General features: G+C 42.2%; 1 protein-coding gene across 3 annotated transcripts in view; it reads right to left on the reverse strand.

The window, feature by feature from the left end:
* LOC110524071 (growth hormone-releasing hormone receptor-like) overlaps window positions 1–21,069 on the reverse strand; it is a 57,842-nt gene that overhangs the window by 21,438 nt on the left and 15,335 nt on the right. For 2 of the 3 annotated variants that reach the window (XR_005051761.1, XM_036977868.1), the window contains exons 2-5: window positions 15,189–15,345; window positions 12,713–12,820; window positions 12,341–12,441; window positions 9,368–9,465 (exon numbers count right to left, since the gene is read on the reverse strand). Coding sequence is in view for 2 of the 3 variants with exons in the window: in XM_036977868.1 (XP_036833763.1) it covers window positions 9,368–9,465; window positions 12,341–12,441; window positions 12,713–12,820; window positions 15,189–15,345 (464 nt within the window). In the remaining variant the exon portion in view is untranslated. The remainder of the gene's footprint in view (window positions 1–9,367; window positions 9,466–12,340; window positions 12,442–12,712; window positions 12,821–15,188; window positions 15,346–21,069) is intronic. The other variant, XM_036977869.1, reaches the window with a different exon arrangement.

Raw genomic sequence — 21,069 nt, forward strand, 5'->3', positions numbered from 1 at the left:
AAGTTGGCTACTTGGAAATATAAAATATATTTTCATTTGTTTAACACTTTTTTGGTTACTTCATGATTCCATATGTGTTATTTGAGATCAATCTGGTCTCGAATTCAAACAAAGTTGTCATCAATGCAAAAGTTGGCTACTTGGAAATATAAAATATATTTTCATTTGTTTAACACTTTTTTGGTTACTTCATGATTCCATATGTGTTATTTCACAGTTTTAATGTCTTCACTATTATTCTACAATATATAAAACAGTAAAAATAATGAAAAACCCTGGAATGAGTAGGTGTGTCTAAACTTTTGACTGGTACTGTAGTTAGCTAGCTAGATAATGAACTAAGTGTAAAACGCAGCTAGCTAGCTAACCAACTAGGCAGTTATCAAAGACACTCACTCGGTAACTTACCATACTTTTCTGACCAACTAGACATTACTTTAGCCACCATCGGCCGACTCCTTCTTGCCTACTCCCGTCTAGGTCTTCTCGGTTCCAAACTATATGGCCGTAGTAGGGTGCTTCATTGTCAAAAGAAACCCACTCGCACACTACCACCTTGTGCAGCCAGTGGCTCAGCATTCCAAATGTATTCACCTGAATCTACGTCAAGCCTGGACAATGTTATATTTCATATTTATATGGTGTGCATGCAGCCCAGAAGTATATAAATCGATTATATCACCAATTTACTGTCAGATTGAAGAACAAAAAAGTGACATAACAGATTCATACATATACAGTGCCTTGCAAAAGTATTCATCCCTCTAGGTGTTTTTCCTATTTTGTTGCATTACAACCTGTAATTGAACATTTTTTTTGGGGGGGGGGGATTCATGTAATGGACATATACAAAATAGTCCAAATTGGTGAAGTGAAGTCTGCAACACCACTAAGCAAGGGGCACCACCAAGCAAGAGGCACCATGAAGACCAATTAGCGCTCCAAACAGGTCAGGGACAAAGTTGTGGAGAAGTACGGATCAGGGTTGGGTTATAAAAAAATATCATCCTACGGAGCACCATTAAATCCACTACTAAAAAATGGGAAGAATATGGCACTACAATAAACCTGCCAAGAGAGGGCCGCCCACCAAAACTCACGGACCAGGCAAGGAGGGCATTAATCAGAGAGACAACAAAGATATCAAAGATAACCCTGAAGGAGCTGCAAAGCTCCACAGCGGAGATTGGAGTATCTGTCCATAGGACCACTTTAAGCCGTACACTCCACAGTTTAAAGAAAAAAATAAGCAAACAGGTTTGGTGTTCGCCAAAAGGCATATGGGAGACTCCCCAAACATGTGGAAGAAGGTACTCTGGTCAGATGAGACTAAAATTGAGCTTTTTGGCCAACAAGGAAAACGCTATGTCTGGCGCAAACCCAACACCGCTCATCACCCCGAGAACACTATCACCACAGTGAAGCATGGTGGTGGCAGCATCATGCTGTGGGGATGTTTTTCCATCGGCAGGGACTGGGAAACTGGTCAGAATTGAAGGAATGATGGCTGGCGCTAAATACAGGAATATTCTTGAGGGAAACCTGTTTCAGTCTTCCAGAGATTTTAGACTGAGACGGAGGTTCACCTTCCAGCAGGACAATGGCCCTAAGAATACTGCTAAAGCAACACTCGAGTGGTTTAAGGGGAAACATTTAAATGTCTTGGAATGGCTTAGTCAAAGCCCAGACCTCAATCCAATTGTGAATCTGTGGTATGACTTAAAGATTGCTGTACACCAGTGGAACCCATCCAACTTGATGGAGCTGGAGCAGTTTTTTCTTGAAGAATGGGCAAATATCCCAGTGGCTAGATGTGCCAAGCTTATTGAGACATGCCCCAAGAGACTTGCAGCTGTAATTTCTGCAAACGGTGGCTCTACAAAGTATTGACTTGGGGGGTGAATAGTTATGCACACTCAAGTTTTTCTTTTTTTTAACTTATTTCTTGTTTGTTTCACAATAAAAAATATGTTGCATCTTCAAAGTGGTAGGCATGTTGTGTAAATCAAATGTTACAAACCCTCAAAAATTTCAATTTTAAATCCAGGTTGTAAGGCAACACAAAATATGAAGAATGCCAAGGGGGGTGAATACTTTCGCAAGCCACTGTACACACTACTCATTATTGTTTGGGGGGGTTTAAGGTGAAACATGGCCTTTAAGAGTCTTTTGATGCACCCGTGCATGAATCTAAGTAACATAATAAAACAAATTCCTATCAAAATCCGTTAGTTTAAGCTAGAGATATCAGGTTTTTGCATGGCCTTTTTTCTGAGCCTGTAGGATGTGAAATCTGAAACCACTTGAAGCTGGGATGTCCCTCCAAACATTTCATTTGCTCTTCCGACTGTCCATCAACTCGTGGCTGAACCCTACATCACAGCCACTGACGAAGCACATGCCTGCAATCGTTACATCGTAGCACAATACATCAAACAAAATGTTTTATATTTTCATATTTTTTAGCATATTTGTACTGTGTACTTGAGCTTATGTCCTCAAAAGTGACTACACCTCAGCAATATACAGTGCCTTGCGAAAGTATTCGGCCCCCTTGAACTTTGCGACCTTTTGCCACATTTCAGGCTTCAAACATAAAGATATAAAACTGTATTTTTTTGTGAAGAATCAACAACAAGTGGGACACAATCATGAATTGGAATGACATTTATTGGATATTTCAAACTTTTTTAACAAATCAAAAACTGAAAAATTGGGCGTGCAAAATTATTCAGCCCCCTTAAGTTAATACTTTGTAGCGCCACCTTTTGCTGCGATTACAGCTGTAAGTCGCTTGGGGTATGTCTCTATCAGTTTTGCACATCGAGAGACTGAAATGTTTTCCCATTCCTCCTTGCAAAACAGCTCGAGCTCAGTGAGGTTGGATGGAGAGCATTTGTGAACAGCAGTTTTCAGTTCTTTCCACAGATTCTCGATTGGATTCAGGTCTGGACTTTGACTTGTGTAAGGAAGTGCTATTTCTTATGCAGGTGACCAGCCTACTGCTATTACATTGCTATAACTGAGACAACGTATTTTCACAGTAAAACATGTTAGGTCCCATACAGGATAGCTCCCACACCCACACACACAGCACACACACATTACACACACTAACTGCCGAGGACACACAGATAAGACATACACCCACACATTGGGAGGAAGAGACAGCCTTGACTTGCAGAAACCAGCGCACACACCTAATCTCCTTTCTAGCCGAACATTGTGTGACTGAGGACAGCGCACACACCTAATCTCCTTTCTAGCCGAACATTGTGTGACAAAGAACGGGACTCAGAGGGATGACGGACGGCCCAACAGGGCCAATCCAAGAAGACTACACCTCAGCCTGAACCAACCCGAAGACCTGATCTTCTAGAATCAACCTACTTTCTGTTCTGTATATGACACATGTGCAAACTGTTAGCGGGGCTTCTTTTCTGCTGGTTCCTCATGAGCTAACAGAAGGGCCCGTGTTCACGCTGTACCAGATATCTTTACTCATAATTAAACTGTCGCTTGTCATACAATTTACCACTTTGTCTGAATCGATCCTTGACCGACTCACCCGTCTACATATCCCATTATCAACACTTGGCCATTCTAACACCTGGATATGTTTATTTTTGAACCATTCCATTGTAGATTTTGCTTTATGTTTTGGATCATTGTCTTGTTGGAAGACAAATCTCCGTCCCAGTCTCAGGTCTTTTGCAGACTCCATCAGGTTTTCTTCCAGAATGGTCCTGTATTTGGCTCCATCCATCTTCCCATCAATTTTAACCATCTTCCCTGTCCCTGCTGAAGAAAAGCAGGCCCAAACCATGATGCTGCCACCACCATGTTTGACAGTGGGGATGGTGTGTTCAGCTGTGTTGCTTTTACGCCAAACATAACGTTTTGCATTGTTGCCAAAAGTTCAATTTTGGTTTCATCTGACCAGAGCACCTTCTTCCACATGTTTGGTGTGTCTCCCAGGTGGCTTGTGGCAAACTTTAAACAACACTTTTTATGGATATCTTTAAGAAATGGCTTTCTTCTTGCCACTCTTCCATAAAGGCCAGATTTGTAAAATATACGACTGATTTGTTGTCCTATGGACAGAGTCTCCCACCTCAGCTGTAGATCTCTGCAGTTCATCCAGAGTGATCATGGGCTTCTTGGCTGCATCTCTGATCAGTCTTCTCCTTGTATGAGCTGAAAGTTTAGAGGGACGGCCAGGTCTTGGTAGATTTGCAGTGGTCGGATACTCCTTCCATTTCAATATTATCGCTTTCACAGTGCTCCTTGGGATGTTTAAAGCTTGGGAAATCTTTTTGTATCCAAATCCGGCTTTAAAATTCTTCACAACAGTATCTCGGACCTGCCTGGTGTGTTCCTTGTTCTTCATGATGCTCTCTGCGCTTTTGACGGACCTCTGAGACTATCACAGTGCAGGTGCATTTATACGGAGACTTGATTACACACAGGTGGATTGTATTTATCATCATTAGTCATTTAGGTCAACATTGGATCATTCAGAGATCCTCACTGAACTTCTGGAGAGAGTTTGCTGCACTGAAAGTAAAGGGGCTGAATAATTTTGCAAGCCCAATTTTTCAGTTTTTGATTTGTTAAAAAAGTTTGAAATATCCAATAAATGTCGTTCCACTTCATGATTGTGTCCCACTTGTTGTTGATTCTTCACAAAGAAATACAGTTTTATATCTTTATGTTTGAAGCCTGAAATGTGGCAAAAGGTCGCAAAGTTCAAGGGGGCCAAATACTTTCGCAAGGCACTGTATAACTATTTTGACCAGAAAGGTGATTTTGAACATTTATTTGAGTATTCAACATTACGATAAATTATTTTGGGGGGGGATTACGCAGATTACATTATATGAAGGTATCTTTACTTTTACTAAAGTATGAAAATTGGGTACTTTTCCCACCACATGACATATAAAATACATACAATGGGCTTCAGCCCCGGTAAGCCTCTGCATTGCCCCGGTAAGCCCCTGCATTACTCCGGACCTGCTTTAGAGAATGCTAATGCTCAGTTAGACACATCTCAGCAACATAAAAGCTGTTAGTATTTCAACCCCACAAAATTTGCATCAAAGCTGAACTGAAATCTTATCAGAAACATGTTGGGTCGTTTTCACAGAAAAATATTTCACAAGTGTTTGGGGGAGAGATCTTCCCGGTCCCTAAATGTCTTTGCGCCATGAAAGAAGCAGAGATGACAGAGAAAACTTTACCAATGTCAACTAGATTAAAGCATCAATTTATGGCATTCTGGTGAGCAAGGGTTCATTTAGTCTTCTAGGACAACATATGACAGAAGTGAAGCTGCATGTATCTAATTATAGACGAGTTGACTTACAAATAGCCTACCAAAATGTCTGAATTTATAAGCAGAAACATATCTAAATCCCACAAAATATATCCTGCACCCGCTGTCAAAAAATCATTTATTAGCCTGCATGGTCAATCCATACAGCATTTAATGTGTTGCGGCCTCTGCAGAAGGAAGAACATTCATACTTCTTGTGCTTCTCTGAACAGAGCAGAACTGTTGTGAAGGAATAAGTCAAGTAAGTAGGTTTCAGGACCTTCTGCCCCCAACTACCGTCAACCAATCATGTCAATGCGGAGCTACACAGAGCCCTCCGCATTGTTACAAAATGTGGTTGGTTTAAGGCGATGCGGTACAGAGCTCGATTTGGCCTGTCACAAGTCTCCGGAGGCTTCGAACGTGAGTTACACCTTCCATACTGAGCCACCGGACCACATTGCCAGATCAAGCATAAATTGCCTCAGATTTGCATTTTATCACATATCGTCAGACGGTCGTGGATTGCTTATTAGCAATTGCGGGCGGAACAAACAGCTGACCCGCTCACCACTAGTAGGCGCCCACTCCACCAGGGGTCTGGTGGCATCTTGGGCAGAGATATTTGTGGCGAGTTGGCCATCACCACACATTTTATGAGGTTTGATTGCTTGGATGTCACTACCCCCAGTGTAGCCTGCTGCCCACAGTGTGTTTATGGCTGGGGCAGCAGATTGAACAATACCCGGGTACTGCAGGTTTTCCTGTCCAGTTGCAACTCTGGGTGGTCTGCCATGGGCCATTTTGGTTGGTGTCTGCTGGGGTCGTCTTGCGACGTGATGTCATGTACCCATTGCAGTGTTGTACAGAGCTGAAAGGGAACGAAGTTATGACCAACTACGGTTCCCTGAAGGGCAGAAACAAGGTACAACTCCTGTTCGGACTGTGCCGCCAGTTCTGGGCTCGGTGAAGAGGTACTGAATTGAAGGAATTAATCCGTATCTCGGGTTAATCACCTGTGTAAAACAGGGCTTCCGGTGAGGCACAGTGTTCATTGGCTTTGTCAGGCGTGATTCGTTTGTTCTTCAAAATAGGGCGATATTTAAGATAAATAAAATATAGAATGACACAGCTGTAAAACATTATCCTAAATATAAACCATACATTTAGTGAATACCATTGGTGTTTAATATGATGGTTTCAGTATGAAATATCCCCTTAAATTTTATTTAAACAATATGGACAATAAAAAAGACATACTATATATGAATACATTTTTTAAGTTATTCAAGTGTAAATTACCAACAAGTTACTATAGATTGCCATCGATATTTTTGTTAATTACCAAAATGACTGCAGATTCCGGTAACTTTGCAACCCTAGTCATAACTGTACGATACAAAACACCACTCTCTTTTACCTTCATTTAGTAAAGAGACTCCCTTTGATTTGGAACGAGGCAGAGAGATTGAGAGCCAGAGTGAGAGAGACAGCAAATCTCAATCTATGGATTTGTCCTTTCAGAGTGCCCACATGTTTGATTAGATTAGACTGCAAAAAACTGTCTGGAGGGAGAGGAGGGAGGAGAGGAGGAGAGATGAGAGGAGGGAGAGAAGATGAGGGAGGAAAGCGTGCTAGACATTCTCTCAACAGGATTGCCTGAAACCAACATAGGTGTAGCGGGGAGAAATGGAGTGCCACTGTCCCTCATTAGTGACAGGGGTCTTAGGCTTCACCCCTATGGTAAAATGGACAGAATACAGCACAGAGCTGCTGAACGGCAAACTATAGGTTTTCTTAGTCTGAGAAGAAGTGTTGGTTACCTCTTTATAAGGATCTGATCACATCTCTACTTCTGTTAGTCCAAGTTATATTGAGAAATCTTTCATTTGACTAATATACAGTTGAAGTCGGAAGTTTACATACACTTAGGTTGGAGTCATTAAAACTCATTGTTCAATCACTCCACAAATGTCTTGTTAATAAACTATAGTTTTGGCAAGTCAGTTAGGACATCTACTTTGTGCATGACACAAGTCATTTTTCCAACAATTGTTTACAGACAGATTATTTCACTTCATCACTGTATCACAATTCCAATAGGTCAGAAGTTTACATACACCAAATAAAATGTATTTGTCACATACACATGGTTAGCAGATGTTAATGCGAGTGTAGCGAAATGCTTGTGCTTCTAGTTCCGACAATGCAGTAATAACCAACGAGTAATCTAACCTAACAATTACAAAACTACTACCTTATACACACAAGTGTAAAGGGATAAAGAATATGTACATAAAGATACAGTATATGAATGAGTGATGGTACAGAACGGCATAGGCAAGATGCAATATATGGTATCGAGTACAGTATATACACATGAGATGAGTAATGTAAGGTATGTAAACAAAAGTGACATAGTTTAAAGTGGCTAGTGATACATGTATTACATAAAGATGCAGTAGATGATATAGAGTACAGTATATACATATACATATGAGATGAGTAATGTAGGGTATGTAAACATTATATTAAGTAGCATTGTTTAAAGTGGCTAGTGATATATTTTACATCAATTAGTTGACTGTGCCTTTAAACAGCTTGGAAAATTCCAGAAAATCATGTCATGGCTTTAGAAGCTTCTGATCGCCTAATTGACATAAATTGAATCAATTGGAGGTGTACCTGTGGATGTATTTCAAGGTCTACCTTCAAACTCAGTGCCTCTGCTTGACATCATTGGAAAATCAAAAGAAATCAGCCAAGACCTCAGAAAAACAATTGTAGACCTCCACAAGTCTGGTTCATCCTTGGGAGCAATTTCCAAACGCAAGGAGGTACCACGTTCACCTCTACAAACAATAGTGTGCAAGTATAAACACCATGGAGCCACGCAGCCGTCATACCGCTCAGGAAGGAGACACGTTCTGTCTCCTAGCAGCCCTCCTAGAGATGAAAGTACTTTGGTGCAAAAAGTGCAATTAAATCCCAGAACAACAGCAAAGGACCTTGTGACAATGCTGAAGTAAACAGGTACAAAAGTATCTATATCCACAGTAAAACGAGTCCTATATCGACATAACCTGAAAGGCCGCTCAGCAAGGAAGAAACCACTGCTCCAAAACCAACATAAAAAAGCCAGACTACGGTTCACAACTGCACATGGTGACAAAGATCGTACTTTTTGGAGAAATGTCCTCTGGTCTGATGAAATAAAAATATAACTGTTTTGCCATAATGACCATCGTTATGTTTGGAGGAAAAAGGGGGAGGCTTGCAAGCCGAAAGAACACCATCCCAACCGTGAAGCACAGGGGTGGCAGCATCATGTTGTGGTGGTACTTTGCAGCAGGAGGTACTGGCACTCTTCACAAAATAGATGGCATCATGAGGATGGAAATTATGTGGATATATTGAAGCAACGTCTCAAGACATCAGTCAGGGTGTTAAAGCTTGGTCGCAAATGGGTCTTCCAAATGGACAATGACCCCAAGCATACTTCCAAAATGGCCTAAGGACAACAAAGTCAAGGTATTGGAGGGGTCATCACAAAGCCCTGACCTCAATCCTGTAGAAAATATGTGGGCAGAACTGAAAAAGTGTGTGCGAGCAAGGAGGCCTACAAACCTGACTCAGTTACACCAGCTCTGTCAGGAGGAATGGGCCAAAATTCACCCAACTTATTGTGGGAAGCTTAAACTTCTGACCCACTGGGAATGTGATGAAAGAAATAAAAGCTGAAATAAATCACTCTCCCTACTATTATTCTGACATTTCACATTCTTAAAATAAAGTGGTGATCCTAACTGACCTAAAACAGGGATTTTTTACTAGGATTAAATGTCAGGAATTGTGAAAAACTGAGTTTAAATGTATTTGGCTAAGCTGTATGTAAACCTCCGACTTCAACTGTAATTTCTGTGGGTGGACCATGGAAAATCATGTGGAATCTGGAACTGTTCCAGCCATTCTTCCTCCCAATCAATCAATTAATTAATCAACAAATCAATCACCTGGTACACCAGGTTACAACCTTTGACCTCCACCTACCTGAAGAGCAGCAGAATCACCACAGCGATGGACAGGAAGAACAGGGAGGTGCCGTAGCCAATGGAGTAGATCAGCTTCACCGTGGCAAAGTATGACTCCTGCATGGTTTTCACATACAGAGAAGTAGACGTCACAGTTTCAGAGTAGCAGTGCTGATCTAGGACCAGGTCTGACCGTGTGCCCTATCCATATAAATGTTATTCATTATGAACTAAAAGGCCAAACTGATCCTATACCAGCATTACAACTTTGACTGTAAATATGGGCCCAGTTTCCTGCAAAAGTTGGCATTTATAAAAAACTTAACTTGTCCTTACCTCCACGCAAACTGTAGAGCTTGTGTACGTACATTTTCTTGTGGTCTAGGTATTATATGGCAAGGAGACAAGTAAATATTTTGTGCAAATGTGGGATATGATGACAGGCTTATCGAGAAAGAAAGATTAAAAAAACGGGAAAACAAAATGCATGTGTTTACCGTTAGTAAGAAATGCAAAAATGCGTTTTATTTTTGGAGTTAAACGAATTCGACTTAGAAATCTATTTCCTTTTTCTTTTGTTTTCATAACCACTGCAGAATACTTTTCTCACCTTTTCTGGCTGGGATGGGTTCATATTCCCGAAGTACCCATATAACAAATTACCATGCGCATCTCTCATTTAATTGTCCATAACAATTGTCCATAGTTTTTTATTTCAGAAACTGTCACAGTCCTTTGCCAAATACAGTATAAGTGGTTGCGCAAGATTAAAACATTCTGCCAACATCTCCAAAAACATTTGATCAAATGTGCCATTGCTCTTCGTTTAAATATTACTATGGCCTAAATCCAATAGTTTCAAATTATACCGCAAATAAAGGGAGTTATTGTCACCATAAAAGGTGAATGGAGGAAGAGTTATAATGCTTGCTCAAGCACGCACAGTATTAGGATGGATCTTACTGATAACGGGCATGCAAATGTGATGCACCATGTTTAAAAAATCTCAATATTTTGAGACGTTCGTATCCTTTTCAGAAATTGTGCACTCAGATATGTAGTGTGACATGAACAAAACATTTGTAAATGAGGCCTCAGGCCTCTCATAGTATGAGTGCTGATCTAGGATCAACTCTGCCTTTTAGATCATAATGAACATAATTGTATGGACAGGCGGACTTGATTCTAGATCAGTAGTCCTTCTCTGAGACATGTAAACCCTGCAGAATACTGTCTCTTAATCATATCATTATTCATGACTCATACAAGGGATTCGTCATAACATACTCCGCTCATGTCTACCGAACCAAAACTAGGCTATTCATGGTTGCCAATCACATCGTGTCTTCATGGAACATGGCTGAGTTTTCAACCGTGGTACTGATTATGTGAAGATACAAAAATCCAAGCCAAATCCTCTAGTCTGGTTTACAGGAATGATCCACTAGACAAACATAATACAACTAAATATCCAACCTCACTCTTTAAAAAAGGATAGAAATGTATTTATTACTAAGCTATAAAATTCTACACAATTGAGTGACATTTAGATATGGATAGACTCCCCAAATCGTTATTGTTCCAAATAACTATATCCTTCCAAAATTGAAATTACATGGTCATTATATTCCGTTGAAATCAAATTCCAATAAATATATACAAATGAGAGACAATTACATATGAATAGACTCTCCAAATTGTTATCAGTCGGTCGCTGAAATGACGGGTATAGTTCACTTAAATTGACTACTCAATCAGTAGTGAGAAAGCTAATATATACATTTAACAATGGATACTCAACCATCCGCCAACAACCCCTTCATTCGTTTTTATGTGTGCCATAATTGCACTTGATTCCAACATAGATTTACAGTACAGACGAATGTAAGTCTGCCCTTCAACAGACTTCCCAACAGCAGGAAGCAATTTCATAAGGTAAAATTTAGCATTTTTCAATTCAACTGTCTGCAACAGATGATTGTTGATTGCTTTTCTGGTGTCCAAACTGTCAATCCTGTCCACTAATATCATTTATGAAACACTCAAATGTCTATCCATTTCCTCCAAGGACCAAATTAAGTCAGGGCTAAGGTTGCAAAGGGAGTGTATATTACTGGAAACTTTTTAAGTTTACCAGTAAAATACCAGAATTTTGGTAACTTTCAAGGATGTTATGTAATCTATCACAAGATATCTAGTAGCCCTGTTGGGTGCTTCAGAATATCACCGCTGTGGTGTCATTATCTCTGGCCCTCTGTCTGTCCATAATCACATGTCAAATATAAAACAGAAATAATTATCCTACATATAAACCAACTTAGTTGAATACCATTGGTGTTTTAGTATGAGAGTTTCAGTATGAAATATCCTTCCTATTTTTATTTACACACTTTTACTTATTTTACTATGTCAATATGTATTTGTTGTGACTGTTTTGACGTCATGAGTTGCAGAGGTTAAAAGAAATAATTATTCCAAATAATTCCATTGTTGATTCAATGCTTTCTTTTTAATTAATTAGGCTATTTTCTCTTAAACCATATTGTCTATCTACAAATACATGAATTATATATATGAATACATATTTTTAAGTTATTCAAGTATAAATTACCAAAGTTACAATAGACTGCTATAGATTTTCTGTTAATTGCCTAAATTACTGAAGATTCCAGTAACTTTGCTACATTACCGGTAGCTTTGCAACCCAAGTCAGGGCTCACTTCCCTTAGTAAACAGTAGGAATCAAGCTAGGGAGATTGTAGTCCATGACTATGGGTAAAATGTTCTTGCATGCTCCTATGAATTATTTCAGATCAACATGCATTTGGCATTGTTTCAAACCAAATACTGTCAAAACACATTGATACAGCCGCAGTTCAGTCGATTGCATTGACAGACCACAGCTGTAAAGCTATTGTTAGTAAAAACAGTACACTGCGGATGCTCATGATGACCCCCTGACCTTATCACATGACCCTTCTCTCTCTCTCACCTCTGGAATGTGAATGTTGTCATCCACACTACAGGCTATGTGGTACGGGGGGAAGGGTTGAGACCATCCGTTGCTAGTGCAGTTTCGGCTGACTAAACCTGCTGAGGTAGAGGTCAAAGGTTAGGAGTCACCTGTGATGAGAAACAGAAGCACTATGAGGGGCTGGACTACGGGCTGTCAGTCACTGCGACTGACAGGGATTGGAAGCCAGTGGAAAACGGACAGAGAGAGAATTACTGTAAAAGAGTAAAGCATAACATAGTACCTGTATGTCATTGTATATTATATGTATACTTTATACAGTACATCATGGTATCTCCACCCACACACACGTTCCCCCCTGCCCTTTACTGTGACAAATGTCAACTGCACCTGTGTTATTCCCAAAAAGAGAGAAGACAGCAGGGCAGGCCATGTGGAATGTCTCCCCAACCGCAGCATATGGCCAACACACCACAGAGTCCCAGTACGCTAGACAACCTTCAGGAGAGAGTGAGAATAAGAGAGGGAGAGAGACAGAGTCAGAGAGGGAAGGATAGAGCGCGAAAGAGAAACAGATGAGAGAGACAGCAAGAAAGAGACAGCGATAAAGGTGATGTAAAGTCTTACATTTCTGTAAGAAAAAGGTACAGTATGTTACCATGAATTCCAAAGCAACTTTGTTTTAGCAGTACATTACTGTAAATGTACAGTGATCAGTGGTGGCTGCTGAGTGGAGGATGGCATCAACACACATGGAAACCATGTGTTCAATGTATTTGATACAATTCCACTTATTCCGCTCCAGCCATTCCCACGAGCCCATCCTCCCCAATTAAGGTGCCCCCAACATCCTGCGACAGTGACGTAATGTAAAAGTTTATTCGGGAATTTACGGTAACATGCTGTATCTTTGTACTGGCTGCCAGTAAGTTACCATAAAAACAACAGGATTTTTTTCAGTGTACTTAATCGAAACCTAAACACAATACCAAGAATTGAATCTTGCTATAAATTACATACATACAGTTGAAGTCGGAAGTTTACATACACCTTAGCCAAATACATTAAAATTCAGTTTTTCACAATTCCTGACATTTAATCCTAGTAAATATTCCCTGTCTTAGGTCAGTTGGTATGACCACTTTATTTTTAGAATGTGAAATGTCAGAATAATAGTAGAGAGAATTATTTATTTCAGCTTTTATTTCTTTCATCACATTCCCAGTGGGTCAGAATTTTACATACACTCAATCAGTATTTGGTAACATTTCCTTTAAATTGTTTAACTTGGGTCAAACGTTTTGGGTAGCCTTCCACAAGTTTCCCACAATAATTTGGGTGAATTTTGGCCCATTCCTCCTGACATAATTGGTGTAACTGAGTCAGGTTTGTAGGCCTCCTTGCTCGCACACACTTTTTCATCCCAACAAATGTTCTACAAGTTTGAGGTCAGGGCTTTGTGATGGCCACTCCAAAACCTTGACTTTGTTGTCCTTAAGCCATTTTGCCACAACTTTGGAAGTATGCTTGGGGTCCTTGTCTATTTGGAAGACCCATTTGCGACCAAGCTTTAACTTCCTGACTGATGTCTTGAGATGTGGCTTCAATATATCCACATAATTTTCCGGCCTCATGATGCTATCTATTTTGTGAAGTGCACCAGTCCCTCCTGTAGCAAAGCACCCCCACAACATGATGCTGCCACCCCTGTGCTTCACTGTTGGGATGGTGTTCTTCGGCTTGCTAGCCTTCCCCTTTTTCCTCCAAACATAACGATGGTCATTATGGCCAAACAGTTCTATTTTATTTCTTCAGACCAGAGGACATTTCTCCATGTTCAGTTGCAAACCGTAGCCTGGCTTTTTTTGTGGCGGTTTTGGAGCAGTGACTTCTTCCTTGCTGAGCGGCCTTTCAAGTTATGTCGATATAGGACGCATTTTACTGTGGATATAGATACTTTTGTACCCGTTTCCTCCAGCATCTTCACAAGGTCCTTTGCTGTTGTTCTGGGATTGATTTGCACTTTTTGTACCAAAGTACGTTCATCTCTAGGAGACAGAACACATCTCCTTCCTGAGCTGTATGATGGCTGCGTGGTCCCATGGTGTTTGTACAGGTGAACGTGTTACTTTCAGGCATTTGGAAATTGCTCCCAAGGATGAACCAGACTAGTGGAGGTCTACAATTGTTTTTCTGAGGTCTTGGCTGATTACTTTTAGTTTTCCCATGATGTCAAGCAAAGAGGCACTGAGTTTGAAGGTAGGCCTTGAAATACATCCACAGGTACACCTCCAATTGACTCAAATTATGTCAATAGTCTATCAGAAGCTTCTAAAGCCATGACATCATTTTCTGGAATTCTCCAAGCTGTTTAAAGGCACAGTCAGTGTATATAGTGTATATAAACTTCTGACCCACTGGAATTGTGATACAGTGAATTATAAGTGAAATAATATGTCTGTAAACAATTGTTGGAAAAATTACTTGTGTCATGCACAAAGTAGATGTCCTAACCGACTTGCCAAAACTATAGTCTGTTAACAAGAAATGCGTGGAGTGGTAGAAAAACTAGTTTTAATGACTCCAACCTAAGTGTATGTAAACTTCCGACTACAACTGTATCTTACGTCCTCTCTTTTGATAAATCATAATGCATGTACTACTTTTCCACTACGATAGTTTTCCCCTCTGAACCTGTCCTTTCCGCAAATGATTATCTGCAAACCATTTATTCAATGGCGGACTCTCACGTTTAGATGTGAACATATATCATATTATGACAATCTATACTCGAGATCTAATCTATAAGCCGGAAACTGGAGTGAGAAAGCGTAATGGGTGATTCTAGGAGGATATTGTCAGATACCTAGCATACTGTGGTTCTGCAATGCATCGAAGTTGAAAAGTACTGTACTGTTTTCAACTGTACTGTGGTTCTGCTCTGCAATGTACCGAAGACAACGCCGCTCCTCCCTCTCCAGCTGAAAGATGTACTCGCAGTCTGGGTGCAGACTCGACAGAACCTGGCGAGAAAGGGGGCAGGGGGGGGGCGGGGGTCAGAGACAGGCAGACAAACAGAGAGCAAGAGAGAAACAGTGAAAGAGAGAGAGGGGGGGGGGGGGGACTACTATTGGAACAAAAATGTAAACCATGGAGAAAAAACAAATAATTCTCACCATAAGTGTATGGAAGAACAAAGTCTCCCTCCAGCAATCCACCTAGCCAGGCTAGGCCTGATTGGCTAAATGGGTGTTACGTGACTATATTCAGGCGAGAGTTCCATCAGGCCCCCTAGCAACATGCCTAGCAACAGAGATATGAACTGCCCTCTACTGAAAGACAAGAGTCAGGATCTGGGGGATGGTAATCTACTTGATGCAACCTGGGTTCACAAAGTTTCTGTCTCCAAGACAGGCTGAGGGAGTAGGGTTTTCTACAGCCGCCCCAACATATAAATAGTACATTTGCAACTCTGTGAAACCAGCGTACCTGTCTTGTTGTCTAGCAAAGGAATTTGTGGAAGGTACAGTACTACGCAGCGCACAGACCACCACGCGCAATCAACTTAGTCGAGATACGTTGAGTTTCCTTGTAGGCCTATTTTCCAGTGAAAATGTATAAATACCGTATACAGGGGTATTTCAGGGGAAGCAACAGGATGGTTTTTCAATGCCATCATTTCTTTGAAGTGTTTCAATACATTTGAATATTTGCAGCTACTTTTTAAGAGGTACATTTGAAACTGCAGTCAACTGCAGTTGACCTGCAGTCAACCTGTGCAATACATTAGGAAAAAAAGTGGATTGCGTTATTCAAGTCATATGTCACATTATTTTACATTATGAAACTTACCGTAGTTCCTCAGAACAGTTGAGCATGTCACGTTTGTTTGTAAATAGCACAACGGGAGAAAGCAGGAGCTGGCGAGTCCATAGCCTTCAATATCTATCAGTGAGTCTCTGTTGTGCAGAGCACATGAGGTGATGAAGATACACTTGTATGCAATTCACTACTAAATGTTTACCCTCAGATATCTAATAATGGCTTTCTGCCAGAAGTCAAAGAGCTCTGGATTTAACTGTCTTTGCAATGAGTTATTTTCGTTTTTTGCTCGTCAGCATTTAGCTAACAGCGTCTATGTGATTTCGCTATTAGTTTGTGCAAATTTATTTAGCATTCTGGTAATAAGGGGCCCAATGGGCTTTCTTGCATTTTTAGCGCCCCTTGTGTGCAATGCCGGTAATATTGTAAATCTCGAGCGTACTGTATAGCCTAATCCCTGTTTCTGTTTGAGTCTTTTGTTAAATGTGAAACAATGTCAAATAAAATAGTTATTATAACATGCTTCATAAACAACAGGTGTAGACTAGCAGATTACAATAAAAAATAATAACACGAGGACTAAATAAATACACAATGAGCAATGATACAGTAGCTTGGCTATATACGAGCCGATAGGCAGAGGTGCGATAGACGATAGACAGGATAGATAGACACTAGTAGCAGCGTATTTAATGTATGGAAGTGTGTGTGTGGCGAATGTGTGCCTGTGTATACGTGTTGTGTGAGTGACTGTGTGTGTATGATTTGGAGTGTAAGTATGTGTGGGTAGAGTCCCTTGTGTGTGCATCCGTTTCCTGTAGTCCACGATCAGCTCATTTGTCTTGCCAACGTTGAGGGAGAGGTTGTTGTCCCGGCACCACACTGCCAGGTGTCTGACCTCCTTCCTATAGCATGTCTCGTCATCATTGGTGATCAGGCCTACTACCACTGTCGTGTCATCAGCAAACTTGATGAGGGTGTTGGAGGTGTGCACGGCCACGCAGTCGTGGGTGAACAGGGGGTACAGGAGGGGAATAGGCACACTTGAGAGGCCTCTGTGTTGAGGGTCAGCGTGGCGGATGTGTTTGGACTACCCTCACCAACTGGGGGCAGCCCATCAAGAAGCCAGGATCCAGGTGCAGAGGGAGGCGTTCAGTCCCAGGGTCCTTAGCTTAGTGATGGGCTTGGATGACACTATGGTGTTGAATGCTGAGCTGTATTCACTGAACAGCATTCTCATGTAGGTGTTCCTTTTGTCCAGGTGTGAAAGGTCAGTGTGGAGTGCAATAGAGATTGCGTCATCTGTGGATCAGTTTGTGCCATATGCAAATTGTAGTGGTTCCAGGATTTCTGGGATGATGGTGTTGATGTGAGCCATAACCAGCCTTTCAAAGCATTTCATGGATACAGATGTGAGTGCTATGGGTGGTAGTCATTTAGACAGATTACCTTGGCGTCCTTGGCACAGGGACTATGGTGGTCTGCTTGAAACATGTAGGTATTACAGACTGGGCCTGGGAGAGGTTGAAAATGTCAGTGAAGTCCTTGCCAGCTAGTCAGCGCATGCTCTGAGTATGCGTTCTGGTAATCTGCCTGGCCCTGCGGCCTTATGAATATTAACCTGCTGAAAAAGGTCTTACTCGCATTGGCTACGGAGATTACACAGTCGTCTGGAACAGCTGGTGCTCTCAGACATGGTTCAGTGTTGCTTGCCTCGAAGCGAGCATAGAAGGCATTTAACTTGTCTGGTAGGCTTGCGTCACTGGGTAGCTCTTGGCTGGGTTTCCCTTTGTAATCCATGATAGTTTGCAAGCCCTGCCAAATCCAACGAGAGTCAGAGCCTGTGTAGTAGATTTCGATCTTTGTTCTGTATTGACTCTTTGCCTGTTTGATGATTCATCGGAGGGCATAGCGGGATTTCTTGTAAATGGATTAGTGTCCCACTCCTTGAATGCGGCAGCTCTAGCTTCTAGCTCAGTGCGGATGTTGACTGTAATCCATGGCTTCTGGTTGGGATATGTACATACCATTAATGTGGGGACGACGTCATCAATGCACTTATTAATGAAGACGGTGACTGATGTGGTAAACACTGGCTAGCGAAACAGTCCTGTAGCTTAGCATCTACTTCATCGGACCACTTCCATCTTGAACACTTCACTGGCACTTCCTGTTTGAGTTGTTGCTTCTAATCAGTAACCAGGAGGATAGATTTATGGTCATAGGGCGAGAGTGAAGTAAATGTGATCTCAAGTTATTTTTCCTCTGGTTGCACAGGTGACATGCTGGTAGAAATTAGGTGAAATGGATTTAATTTTTCTTGCATTAAAATCCCAGGACACTAGGAGCGGCGCTTCTGGATGAGCATTTTCTTGTTTGTTTATAGCTCGTTGAGTGTGGTCTTAGTGCTAGCATCAGCTTGTGGTGGTATATAGACAGCTTCCAGTCCTGGTCCAGTCCTGTTGTGTCTGTTTGCTGTTTTTCATTAAAGCCTTCCCGTGCATGCATGGCTGTGTGTCCCCAGTTTCCGCCCTGTGAAAGTCAATGGCTGTAGGGCACTGGCGGAGATGGAAGTCCCGCCGCCCCATGTCGCCACCCCTTCAGTAGCATGGATGGAGTGGGCAGTAAAGAGCTAGGTGCTCACCGTATCTGCGAGGCTGGGCTGGGCTGGGCTGTCCAGCAGGAGTCAGGGCGGTCCATGCCCGTGCTGAAGGAGATGTCCAGGCTGGGGGAGGAGGCCATCCCACGGCATCCCACGGCCAGGTATCCTTGGAATGAACAGGGAAAGAGAGCTGGTCAGATGGTGGCTCTCCCATGGGGGCTGGATGTTCATCCAGGTCTGTAACTGGAGGCAGGCCCAGATCTGGTCTGGCCTGTGGATCCAGGGCTGGATCAGGCAGTGTGGCAGGGACAGGGCTGGACACCAGACCCAGTGCTGGTTGTGGGTCTAGCAGTGATATGTCCTCAGGGTTTGGTGAAGGTGATGAACCTAGGACTGATGCTGGGTAAACTGATGAGCCAAGGACAGGAACAGGCTTCAGACACAAGCCTGGTGCTGGGTCGGCCAATGAAGATGGTCTGTCGACGGGAGTGGATTGCTGGACCAGGACTGGAACCAGGTCAGCCGGTGTGTTCGGGACAGGGCATCGGACCCAGGGCTGGTGCTGGGTCTGACAATGGGCCCAGGTCCAGGCTGAACCAGTCCTCCAGGACGGTAGTGGACATCGGGACCACTTGTGGTGGCACCGGCTGGGGTGCGGAGTGGAGCTCTGCCTGCTGCTGGGACAGCTCAGCCCTCTGTGGCAGTCGCTGGTCTGGCAGCACCACTGGTATCGGGTTAGCTGGCTGAAGCGTGTTGGACAGCATGATTTTGTGCAGCGCTGGCGACTGCTCGGCTGATTCAAGGACTGGCAACTGCAGCCATGGAGGCCAGGTTGGTTCCGATGCAGGCCTTGGCATTTGAATAGATGCCAGCTGAAGCATTGGTATTGGGGGCAGCACTGGCTCCACCTCTGGAGGCTGCTGGGCTGACTGGCGAGCTGGGAGCTGCATTGTTGGCTGGACATACAGTAGTCCTGGTGGTTGCCTGATGAGCCGAAGGCTGGCGAGGGCACTGGCTGGAGAAACTCCTGGGGCACTGGAGTCCGGGTGGCCTCTAAACTGGCCGGCGGGCCGGTTGCCTCCCAACACGTGTGAATGGCGCCTGGACCAGTGGCCGAAAAGGTGGCTCTCATATGAGATAAAAAGCACAGAAATCTAGTTAACATTAACCAGGTTTCCATCCATCCTTTTTATGCGAGTAAAGTAAGTTGGATAAAAAATGTCACAACGGGCCAGATGGAAACTGCAAATTTGTCTGTAAACTTCCCAAATGTTGGCAAAACAAAATACGCTAGACAAGGTGGGATCCTTTTGTGTCCGTAAAATTCATTATGCGAGAAATAGCGTTGGAAACACCTTTATGCTCAAATATTGATATAATAACCATTATATCGAAGTAAATTTGGAATCACGCGATGATATGTTGCGTGGTCCTCCCAATACGACTTCAGAAAGGATGACGTTTATTAGGCTACAGAATAAATAAGTTATGATGAACTTCACACTGTGGTGAATGTGCACCAGTGAGCTGCTTTCCATAAATATATAGTCTTACTCTAGTCACATGATGATCGATGCTTGGCTGCTGCTTGACAAATAATAGGAACCTCATCATAAAGGCCCAGGTAGCCTACCCGGACTGTATCTGCCAGCTGTTGGCTAAAGAGTACAAAGACCAGAGAGGACACATTCGCTAAATAATGCCATTTTTTTGTGACAAAATGATCAGTAGAGTTCAAAATGTGATGGAAACCCATTTATTTTTTATGTTGCATTTTTATGTGCACTACACAATCACACACAGCTTTTTATCAGCAACAAGTCAATTTGATTGAAACACATCTCCCCTGGGAAAATGTGTATACTGTTTTTCAACCTGGACTCAGGGGTAGGCCAAACATAGTAAATGTTAATGCGGACCACACAAGTTAGTATGGTAAGTATTCATTTGTTGATGTCCATTCCCAAGGATGATATGTTACGAATTCCAATTTGGTGTTCCTAACGCTAGCTGGGTGGCTAATGGTAACATTAAATAGGTGGCTAACGTTAGCTAGGCTAAGGGTTAGGGGTTAAGGTTAGGGTTAAGGTTAGCTAGCATGCAAAGTAGCGACAAAGTAATAAGTAGTTGCTAATTTGCAAAAATGCTAAAGTTGTCCCTGATGGAATTCGAACACGCAAACCTGACCAATCACCCTACTTTTGTTTTGTCTTAAGAAATCATCTGTCTTATGTAAACATACCAAACGTAACATATCATACCAATTTGAGTGTCCCGGATTTACAGTGCCTTGCGAAAGTATTCGGCCCCCTTGAACTTTGCG

Source organism: Oncorhynchus mykiss, chromosome 5 (genome assembly GCF_013265735.2).
Source record: "Oncorhynchus mykiss isolate Arlee chromosome 5, USDA_OmykA_1.1, whole genome shotgun sequence".
Taxonomy (NCBI): Eukaryota; Metazoa; Chordata; class Actinopteri; order Salmoniformes; family Salmonidae; genus Oncorhynchus; species Oncorhynchus mykiss.